Genomic DNA, 11,365 nt, shown 5'->3' on the forward strand with positions numbered 1-11,365 from the left:
GAAGTCTAACCATGGACTTTGGAAGTGAATGGGTTGGGAAAAATTAATTTTCACATCAACAGACAGTAATTATTGCATTAAATGATTTTATGTATTAAATTCCTCACTCCACTCATCTAAACATTCTTATTTGTGATAATTTATGAGAAACCAATACAAGTTTCTTATCCTTTTTATTTTTTCCTTTTTTATCCGTTAAATAAACAGAGCCTTAAAGAAAAATTACCGAGCATATAGTTATTTTAGATGAAAGCAATCCTTAATAACATCCGGGCTTGGCCAATCTGCAGTCCCAACTCCCAACATCCTCATTAGTTATTCCAGTAATTTAAAGATAGTATTTTATTAAAAGAAGCTTAACAAGTACATTAATCAAACTTAAGGAAAGAGGGCCTTTGCCCTTATTGAACAATAAATGCAAAAGACCATATCATCATATTAACACATAACCAGGCCTTCTCCATGGAAAATACTCGAAAGGACCAAAAAATGAAAGCAATGAAGGCACATAATATAGGGTTTTCCAGAAAAACCCAAACTACAAATCGATGCAAGTTGGTCAGATTAGCAAGCTTGGATTAAACTGTATCGATGCTACGCAAAACAATTGTCTCCACAGTTAAACCCGGTCCAAACCCTAATAGCACACCCCAATCAAATCCTTCTCCAGTTGTGGTTTTCCCTTCCTTCTTAGACTTGTTCCTCATCTCATCTAAAATGAACATCACAGTGGGACTTGACATATTACCAAATTCGCTCAGCACTTTCCTTGATGCTTTCAGCTTCTCCTCCTTCAAACCAAGGGTTTTTTCAATGAGGTCCAAAATTGCTGGGCCACCAGGGTGAGATATCCAAAAAATGGAGTTCCAATCACTAATACCAACTTTGCTGAATGCTTCCTCCAAGCACTTTCCGATGTTCCCAGCTATAGTTTTGGCTACATCCTTGGATAAGCTGATTGAAAGACCTGCTTGACGCAAGTGGCCTTCAACCATATCATCTGAGTCTGGGAGAATTCGAGTACCTGTCGAAAAGAGTTGAAACAATGGACGCTCAACTGATGTGTCAGGGTCTGCACCAACTATTAAAGCTGCAGCGCCATCTGCGAATATTGCTTGCCCAAGTAGGGTGTGGAAGTCCGTCGTGGTAGGTCCCTTGAAGCCACTTACAGAGTTCAACTCCGAGCAAACAACTAGGACACGAGCACCTTTGTTATTCTCAGCAAGATCTTTGGCAACACGGAGGACGCTGCCACCACCGTAGCAGCCTAGATGATACATCATGACACGTCTGACGGTTGGTGAAAGGCCAAGGAGCTTGATGAGTTGGAAGTCGGCACCAGGTGCATCAACACCAGAAATGGTAGTGAATACAACATGGGTGATCTTTGATTTGGGCTGCCCCCATTCATTGATGGCTTTCAACGCTGCTTCTTTAGCCAACTTGGGAAGCTCAACAACCATAATATCTTGGCGTGCATCAAGTGATGGAGCGGTAGGGTTGTAGAAGTCTGGGTTCTCCGCGATAATATCCTCAGTCATATAGAGATGACGTTTTATGATTGTTGATCTGTCACCTGTTTTAGAAGCATATATATATATAGAGAGAGAGAGAAGGATTAATGTCAAACCAAATGCTGGAATGAATCCTTTTAATTAGCTAGCTTTATTAGTTAATTTCAGAAATGCAATAAAATAAAGTACTTACAGATACGCTTGAACTTGTCTTTCAATTCAATCATATGCTCACTCTTAGTGGATCTGAAGTAGAAATCAGGGAACTCAGGCTGATACATACAGTTAGATGGGTTTGCTGTACCGATAGCCAGAACTGTGGCTGGACCTTGAGAGTGGTGTGCATCATAGATTTCTCCAACTGAACCCATTGCTGCCAGCTTGTTGCTCTCTTGCGTGAGAAAAGCAGAAATAGAGAAGAATGAAAAGAGTAAGATGGAAGAGGAGAAGAAGGTGAAGGCTATAGCAAGTGGTGATGCTTTGATGAAATAGGAAAGGCTGATGCATGGGGTTTATATAGAAGATGGAAGTTTGAATTAATGGATCAATTGGGCGATGCAACCCATGCATGAGTTGAATTTTATGTTCACTTAGACCGTTAGCTGTGGAAGCAGCCTATTTTGAAACCCATCAATTTGGAAATGAAGTCAAAGCGACTAGTATTGCAACTTATAATTAGGGGATTAAGTTTTGGGGCCCATCCCCCAAAAAATAAAGAGTTTTTTGGACTATTTTCGGGCAATACGCATGTGAAGCTAGCGCCGGCATTCTTAAATTATTATTATTATTTTTAAAGAAGTCAATTATTATGAGATTTTTTAACCTTTGTTGCTGCTATGAAGGGGATCCACTTTAAAATGCATGGTTGTAGTTGGATGGGAACTTGGATGAGATTTCTACTGGGAAAAAGACCTAAAAAATTAAAAGAAAAGAAAAGTGAAACAACCTTGAGAGAACGTTGTTTCATATATATGTTTGACTTGATAGCAATTTTTCATTTAAAAAAAAAAAAAAAAAGGACTTGATCGCAATTTGGTTGTATTTAATGTGAAAAAGAAAGTTGAACCAGATGAACCCTCCACATGCTGGCAGACGGATACAAGATCACCATTGTCCAAGTCAAAGAAATATATATATATATATATATATATATATATATATAAACAAAAGGAAATGGTTGAGCACGGCATTGGGGTGTCCCCCCTGTGTGTCTCTCTCATCCATTGGGAAATGATCTTATATGCTCATTTCATGCCAATCCATCACACTTTAATTATTGGTTGAGCCACTAGTTTTAAGAATACAAACAACATGCATAGCTTGGAACGAGATCCTCTCAAGTATGCCAATTCCTCCAGCACACATAGGACAGCTAAGAGGCACTTGGGGTTCATGCCCTCAATATTGCTAATCATCTAATGCATGCCAAAGGCAGAATTATTACATTGATGAGGATCCAAATCAGCCTATCCCTCTCCTATAAACAAATGGTGTGCTTTAGAGATTTGGTCCAAGTCGATTGAATTTGCATAGTTGATGCTTATGATCACGGCAACCATGGTCTGCATTGTCCAAGCCAACTGAACTTGCAATATAGTAATTGCTGCTTCTCACCTAATTCATGGTCTCCATTTTCTTTTTCTTTATTTTTTAAAGACCCCATCACCATGCATTGATGCAAGGGAATTGCAGTTCCTGGGCTGAGACTATGCTGTCCACACCCCACGTGCTATGTACGGAAATGCTTTCACGCTCCGTCCCATTTACTTGTGCACTCACTTATGCCAGCAGAGTAGCGTTCTTCTTCCCATGTTGGGAAATTAAAAAAGACTTTTCATCAAAAAGAAATAAAATGGATTAGAAAAGTTGAAATCGTTAAGATGCAAAGACTAATTTATATGTTTTTTTTTGGGTAAAAGAATTAGACAATTTCTAATAATAATAATAATAATAATAATAATAATAATAGTAATAACAAGATTCGTGTTTTTAATACAAAAACTGGATGGATACAAAACATATATAAGAAACACCATTCTCTCACCGATGTCGCACATTTCCTTCGTACCTCAACCACTCCTCCCACCCCAGTCCTCAATCGTCAATGCAAAAAAAAAAACTAAAAAGCTCTGCAACATTACATGTTTTAGAGTATAGCGACCGAGTGAATCCTCTTGATGACGCCTGCCCATACGTATGAAGCCAATATTCAAAAAGAGGCTACTTACTAATTCCTTCCACGGTTTCAACCTCCAAGTGATCATAAAATTCAACATATGCACGCATCAGCCAATATTGGATCCATTCAAACTTCCCACTCCTATAAAACCCCGTCCATCCCTCTTGCTATTTCATCAAATCATAACTTGCTTGCTACTTTCTATAGCCTCCACCCCCTTTCCTTCTTAACTCATTCCTCTATCCATAAGAGAGCAACAAGCAATGGGTTCAGTTGGAGAAATCTATGAAGCGCACCATTCGAAAGGTCCAGCCACAGTTCTGGCCATCGGCACAGCAAATCCATCTAACTGTATGTATCAGCCTGAGTTCCCTGATTTTTACTTCAGATCCACTAAGAGTGAGCATATGACTGAATTGAAAGACAAGTTCAAGCGTATCTGTAAGTACTTAATTGCATTTCTCAAAATAGCTAATAAAGCTAATAGGATTCCAGCATTTGTTTTGACATTCCTTATTTTCTCTATGATTCTAAAACAGGTGACAGATCAACAATCATAAAACGCCATCTCTACATGACTGAGGATATTATCGCGGAGAACCCAGACTTCTACAACCCTACGGCTCCATCACTTGATGCACGCCAAGATATTATGGTTGTTGAGCTTCCCAAGTTGGCTAAAGAAGCAGCGTTGAAAGCCATCGAAGAATGGGGGCAGCCCAAATCAAAGATCACCCATGTTGTATTCACTACCATTTCTGGTGTTGATGCACCTGGTGCCGACTTCCAACTCATCAAGCTCCTTGGCCTTTCACCCACCGTTAGACGTGTCATGATGTATCATCTAGGCTGCTACGGTGGTGGCAGTGTCCTCCGTGTTGCAAAGGACCTTGCTGAGAATAATAAGGGTGCTCGTGTTCTAGTTGTTTGCTCAGAGTTAAACTCAGTTAGTGGCTTCAAGGGACCTACTGCGACCGACTTCCACACTCTACTCGGGCAGGCAATCTTTGCGGATGGCGCTGCAGCTTTAATAGTTGGTGCAGACCCTGATACATCAGTTGAGCGTCCATTATTCCAACTCTTCTCGGCAAGTACTCGAATTCTCCCAGACTCAGATGATATGGTTGAAGGCCACTTGCGTCAAGCAGGTCTTTCAATCAGCTTATCCAAAGATGTAGCCAAAACTATCGCTGGGAACATCGGAAAGTGCTTGGAGGAAGCATTCAACAAAGTTGGTATTAGTGATTGGAACTCTATTTTTTGGATATCTCACCCTGGTGGCCCAGCAATTTTGGACCTCATTGAAAAAACCCTTGGTTTGAAGGAGGAGAAGCTAAAAGCATCAAGGAAAGTGCTTAGTGAATTTGGTAATATGTCAAGTCCCACTGTGATGTTCATTTTAGATGAGATGAGGAACAAGTCTATGAAGGAAGGGGAAACCACAACTGGAGAAGGATTTGATTGGGGTGTGCTATTAGGGTTTGGACCGGGTTTAACTGTGGAGACAATTGTTTTACGTAGCATCGGTACAGTTTAATCCGGGCTTGGTGATCTTACCAACTTGAGTTCATTTGTGGTAACACTATGCTCTATGGAGATTAGTTGGGTTTTCTGTATAGCTCTATAGTATGTGTCTTCAATGGTGATATGGTTTTTTGCATGTATTGTTTAGTAAGGGCCCAAGGCTCTCTTTCTTAAGTTTCTATATTTTAACTTATTTAAATTTCTTTTAAGAAAATACTATATATTATATGCCTTCAATTTTCTTAAAGGAGAAATGGGTATGTTGGGAGATTGTATTAAGATTTAAGTGTAAAGATGAGATCATCTCATCACATTAAATTCAAATTCTTCTTTTATCAATCAGAAATTGGAGTCAACAATTGCAGCAAAAGAGAGCCCTTTCTTTCCTGCTTCGAAATAGAAATTGGAAGGAAAGAGCAGGCTGGTCTTCTGAATTGTTTGGACAGAAAGAAGAAATCTGAGTGAGGGATATAGAAGCGAAGTGAGAGGAGTTGGCGTTCGACACATAAAACCTAGCCAACCAAAGACCAAATATAGAAGATAAGCAATGAGAAGCTTCCACCAATCAGAATTTATAACTACCAATCTTCGTCAAGGAAAGACTGGCCTAGGCCCTAGCCAGCTGCCCCATTAAATTCAATTATTTGAAATCGAAGTCAAGGTTAAGGGTGCCAAAAATGAGACTGGACCGATTAATCCCATCAAAACTGATTAGACCAAATTGATCTGGTTTTAAATGAATCTTGGCCATCCATTAATTTAAACCCATTACAGTGTGTTCAGGTAAGAAATGGCCTCACCACCCCACATCACTTCCCTTTCCTGCCCGACCCAACTCCTACGCCCACTTTATCCCGGGCGTATCTAGGGAAAAGTTTTAAAAACTTGTCTCAATCAATACGGATCTGGATAGGATTTGATCGGACAAAATTTATACTTGAATTTCTTAGACAATTTTATTCATATACCTTATCAATGGATGGATATCATATTAGTCTCGGTCAATACCGATACAATCCCATAAGGATGTCAATTGGTTCGGTTCTGGTTATTTGGTTTAGTTTTGGTTTGATTCCAAATGATGATAAGATGGATTAGAATTGAACCGAGAATCAACTCGATTTTGTATTTAGATACTCAAGCCAATTCAATTTAGATCGGTTAGGTTTCGGTTATGATATGCAGTTTTAATCTGGTTCTGTATCTCGATTATGAAAACGGTTCCACTTTTGGACCATGACTATGATGAACCAAAGACCATAATGGGCTCAATTTATAGGGTTTATGGCCATTTCTAACTCCAAAATTGTCTTAACATGTAAATATGTGATGATAAATTGCAAAAAACACTTACCACCTAAAAAATCTTTTCATTTTTTTGGTTTTAAGAGTAATTCTGTTTGGTTTTGGTTTGAACCAATGGTTCTTACACCCTAAACCGAAGCTGACCCAAACCGAGGTCCATATTCACATACTCAAACCGAATTTGAACCGAATTAATTTAATTCGATTTGAATCGATCTGGTTAATTCGGCTCGATTTTGAATTCAGTATTCGGTTCCAGTTTGAAATTGACACCCTTACAATCCAGGCGATCTAACCTTCTTAATTAGATGTCTTAGACGTGTGTGTTCATCCAGGTTTGGTCGATAAAGCCTCCTGCTCTTATCCAAAATAAATAAAATAAGGACAATTTACAGTGCCACCCCTTGGAGAATGCCAGTATTATAGGAACACCCACTCTCTTTCACCAAATTAGACTGAGACCCCCTGCCATCAGTCACTATTATGGAATATACCTTATATGCTGATATCAGCTACTATATATTTTTTTTAAATACCAAAATGCTCTTATTAAATATGAAGTACCTAAAATACCCAACCTGATTTCAATTGGGTTCCTCTCTTTCTCTTTGATCTAGGATTTTTCGTTGTGTAGCCGAACCCCATTGCCATCTCCGACATGGAAAATATGTCTGCGGAGACGATCTATGGCGGAGACCGACGGAGTGGCTTTAGGCTGCTGAAATGTGGCATTAGTTAATCCAATGGCACAGGATAAAGAGAGGATTTGGGTTTCATTTTTATGGATCTTTGGTCAAAACCGTCTGCTCCACTTTAAACCCTCCTCTCTTCTTAGTCTCCGTTCAACAAAACCCTCTCCACCATCCCCATCTCCTTTCTTGCTCCTCTCCCTTCTCTTTTCTTCGTTTCTGCTCTCCACCATCTCCTTTCTTCTCTCTTTTTTGTCTCTGTTGAGCGAAACCCTTTCCACCATCTCCCTCTTCTTTCTTCCTCCTCTCCCTTCTTCTCTCTTCTTCCTCCCCTCTCTTTGTCTCTGTTCAATGGTGAAAAAAAATCTGAAGTCGTCTCTGTTCGACCAATCTCTCTCTCTCTCATACAAATAAAAAAAAAAAAGATTTAAAAAAAAATGTTCAGTCTAGCTCTCTCTGAAATACCTAACCAAGCTCTTTCTGAAGAAAAAAAAAAAAAAAATCAGAAACTCACTCGATGACCCACTTTATGGAATTTTACAGATGTATGGTCGCACAAAACGATTTATAGAAACAAGGAATAAAGCAACCATTTTCACAGAATGGAAATTGCAACCGTTTAAGAAAGACAAAAGTTACCTTCAAATCGTTCGCAGCAAGCAAAACCCCAACCTTTAAGACCAAGGTATCAAGGGGAGATAATGCCTAGAAATAACCAAAGACAAAGGTATAACCTAATGACGACACTAACCGCTGCTAGAATAGCTCAGATTTTTTTAATGGCATATTCTATAAAATTTTAGTGAATAAAACATGCAACAAGTGCAAGAAAAATAAGTGAAGAAAGAGAGGCAAATCATCCAACCATGGAATCAAAAATGCATTAGCAGAACTAAAATGTACCCATTACCAAATCTAAGACTAGGAATTTCCAGAAACAAGGTGCCAACAACAAGACAGAACTATATTCCACATAATAACCCTAAATCATGGCTGAAATTTATATTTTTTCGTCCGATCGTTAAGCCATTTCAATAAATCCCAACGCGTAAGAAGATCAGAGGGCGAAACTCCATAAAGAAAGAAGAGAAAGGGGGAAGAAAGAAGATGGAGAAAGAGGAGGGTTTTTGTTGCAGGCTCTCAGCAGTTGAACAGAGACGAAGAGAGAGGATTTCGGTTTTGACCCGAAATCCATATCTTTCCTAGCGTATACCCACAACACCAAGAACACTACCGTGCTGAGGACAACGATGACAAGCACCGATGAAGATCTGGACTCCTCATCGGAGTCGGAGTCGGCGTTGAAGTCGGATTTGAAGAAGGGAGAGATACCACCATGAAGCTGTTTTAGTCAAAAGGGTACAAATGTCATTTCAACTCCTCACTTAACAACGACTGACGATATGAGGTCAGAGTCTAATTTGGTGAAAGAAAAGGGATGTTCCTATAATACTGGAATTCTCCAAGAGGTAGCGCTATAAATTATCTATAAAATAAATAAAGGCATCAGCTACTTCACTTCTATGAATTAAGTTTATCGCATAGAGCCAACATGGGTCAAAGACAGTTAGAGGAAGCTTACTATTAGAGACGAGTCAAGTTTTGTCTGATATTGAGGAGTAGAAAGAAACCGCCCTCTGATACCACAGTGAAAAGTTTGCAATTGCCTTAGAATTGCTAATTAACACATCTCCTGGAGCTACCATTTGTATTGTAAAGAGCCTTAGAGTAGAGCTACTGCAAAAGGACTGGATGCAGGCATTGGGGCGAGCGGCAGACCTGAGGGGGGGGGATGGGGAGGGAGACTAGGAGGTGAGCTGACAGGGTACGATGCTTGCTTTGTAAAGCCATACATAGATGAGGGAGAGAGAGAACCCACGGCTGGTAGGTTGAGTGTCAATTGGTAGGGTCTAATCAGGTTCCCCCACTTTAGCCCCTTTAAATAATTGGTCTTTATTTATAAATAGTCCATAATCCTTCGTCAGGCTACCAATAATTGGACTAAATGAATCAGGCCGATTTGGAGTCAAATCCAACCTGATATTTTATTTATTGGGCCAGGCTGATTTTGAATTTTAATGCTTGGGCTTGGCCGGCCTTAGAATTGACACCCCTCAATTGTGGTGGTTAGCAGGAGAGAGAGAGAGGGAGAATAATTAGTTATGTCTGTAACAGCTGGTAATAGTTTAAGCCCAGCTAAGCCTGAGCTTAAACAATGCTACCACTCACCCTTGAACATAATAATAATGATTAAGATGGAATTTGGTGGCTTACTTTTCAATGCTTAAACAATGATACCACTCACCCTTGAACATAATAATAATTCATGGGAGAGGGTTACCTGACCAAGCAATATAAGCGAGTGCACCAATGAAGGGAGAACAGTTCCTTAATTTGGGGGCAGATAGGTATCCACCAGACTCACAATTAATTAATTAACAAAGGATAAGTATTTTTAGAATTGGAAAGTTTAAAATAAAAATATGCTTACACATATGGGTGTCAATTTTCCAGCCCAAATTGATTGTACTGAACCAAATTGATTTGTTCAGCCTGAATCGATCGAACACTTATCGTTTTGATTTCGATTGGGGTTTTATGAAACCAGAAAAAATCAAAATTAAACCAGACCAACCGAATGTACTGATGGAAATGAACTGATATAAAACCCAAATCGTAATCAATATAAATAGATAAAAACCATTATTTCTAGTATCTTTAATACATTTACATGGAAAACCAAACCAAATTGATCGCAGCCTAATAAGACCTTAAATCAAACTGATCCAAATTGGACCAAAAGCTACTTTCCCATTACGGCTTTGTTTGGTTGCAAAGGGAATGCAAATGTTGTATGTAAAGTGGAATTTTTTTCCCAGAAAAAATAAATTTAGATGTTTGATTGCAAGGGAAATATATTTTACATGTGAAAAAAATTTCACTTAATCATTAAAAGTTCCCTTTTTATTTCCCCACCAAAATAGGAAGAAAAAAAAAAACCCTCCTCTCACGATCTCTCCCCCGCTCTCACGACTCTCACCCCGCTCATGACTCTCAACAATCTCTCTCTCTCTCTCGACTCAATTGGGTTTGTTTTGACCAAAAGACTTTGGATTTGAGCCAGATGGAGCATTATTGACATGTTGGGTTTGTTTTGACCAAAAAGACTTTTGAAATGGGCCTTTAAGTCGTTGTCACATGTGATCGATTACTGTTTTCTTTGTGATCATCTTTCATATTATTTTAAATATTTATTTATGCTGCATTCATTTGATATATATAATGAAATGGTTTATTTTGATTAGTGATAGAACATAGTGTTTGATGACATTTTGTTTGATTTGGTACAGACCTTGAATGACCTGATTCACATAACCAATATAAATTTTGAGGAGCTGGGTGGGTTTTGGATTGAAAAGTAGTCTCCCCACCAATCTCTTTTGAGGAATTTGGTTGGATTATTAGTTTTTAAAAATTTTACATCTATTTTACATCAATTTTACATCCAACCAAACAATTATGGTAAATTAATTTTACTTCACTTCTGTTGTAACTAAACGACTCAAAAGGGAAAAAAAATCGCTTCGCTTCACTTCCCTTCCCTTCATTTCATTTCCCTTCACTTCCCTTCCTTTCCCGTTTTCCTTGCAACCAAACGCAACCTACCATTTCAGTTTCAGTTTGGCATATTACCAGCCCAACCAAAACCTGATCAAACCGTCCGAATAACTCCCCTACTTAATTACACAATACTAATGAATATGTATTGAACAAGTGTTTTAAGAATGAGAAAAGGGTATTTTAATTAAATTGTGCTTACTAGTGATAGAGAAAAAAAATAGATTTTTTTCCCATTTATAAATGGCTGAAAATACGCTATTTATGAATGGCTGAAAATACCCTTTTCTTCAAATTTAGAAAAACATATTTTCATAGATGTTTAATTGTCTACCACCTATTTACGAATAGTTAAAAGTACCACTCACTATTACACGATACCTTCTTCACACCATCCAAATTCCAAATCACTTGGGCAAGGGGTTCTCCCTTGAGATGATCACCCCGGCCTTGGACCTTTTATATGATATATAAGATGATCTCATCTACACATTTAATCTTATTTCAGTCCCATATCCCCACTTGGCCATTTATCC

The 11,365-nt window shown here is 38.6% G+C and overlaps 2 protein-coding genes across 2 annotated transcripts; one reads left to right on the plus strand and one right to left on the minus strand.

Moving 5' to 3' along the window:
* Positions 1-324: 324 nt before the first annotated feature.
* LOC122091809 (chalcone synthase 2-like) lies at positions 325-1,993 on the minus strand. Its single transcript, XM_042661958.1, has 2 exons — positions 1,708-1,993; positions 325-1,576 (listed from the first exon to the last, which is right to left on the minus strand). The coding sequence occupies exons 1-2, from the start codon at positions 1,883-1,885 to the stop codon at positions 579-581; spliced, it is 1,176 nt and encodes a 391-aa protein (XP_042517892.1). The 5' UTR covers positions 1,886-1,993; the 3' UTR covers positions 325-578.
* A 1,860-nt stretch (positions 1,994-3,853) lies between these two features.
* LOC122091810 (chalcone synthase-like) lies at positions 3,854-5,454 on the plus strand. Its single transcript, XM_042661959.1, has 2 exons — positions 3,854-4,134; positions 4,233-5,454. The coding sequence occupies exons 1-2, from the start codon at positions 3,957-3,959 to the stop codon at positions 5,228-5,230; spliced, it is 1,176 nt and encodes a 391-aa protein (XP_042517893.1). The 5' UTR covers positions 3,854-3,956; the 3' UTR covers positions 5,231-5,454.
* The last annotated feature ends 5,911 nt before the right edge of the window (positions 5,455-11,365 follow it).

Source organism: Macadamia integrifolia, chromosome 10, assembly GCF_013358625.1.
Source record: "Macadamia integrifolia cultivar HAES 741 chromosome 10, SCU_Mint_v3, whole genome shotgun sequence".
In the NCBI taxonomy this organism is placed as follows: Eukaryota; Viridiplantae; Streptophyta; class Magnoliopsida; order Proteales; family Proteaceae; genus Macadamia; species Macadamia integrifolia.

What these genes read in the sequence shown, in the direction of transcription:
- LOC122091809 (XM_042661958.1), bottom strand. Translation starts at nt 1,885, where the DNA reads ATGGGTTCAGTTGGAGAAATCTATGATGCACACCACTCTCAAGGTCCA. An exon ending in AGACAAGTTCAAGCGTATCT is followed by an intron (nt 1,577 to 1,707) that starts GTAAGTACTTTA and finishes CTTCTAAAACAG; the next exon opens with GTGACAGATCAACAATCATA.
- LOC122091810 (XM_042661959.1), top strand. Translation starts at nt 3,957, where the DNA reads ATGGGTTCAGTTGGAGAAATCTATGAAGCGCACCATTCGAAAGGTCCA. An exon ending in AGACAAGTTCAAGCGTATCT is followed by an intron (nt 4,135 to 4,232) that starts GTAAGTACTTAA and finishes ATTCTAAAACAG; the next exon opens with GTGACAGATCAACAATCATA.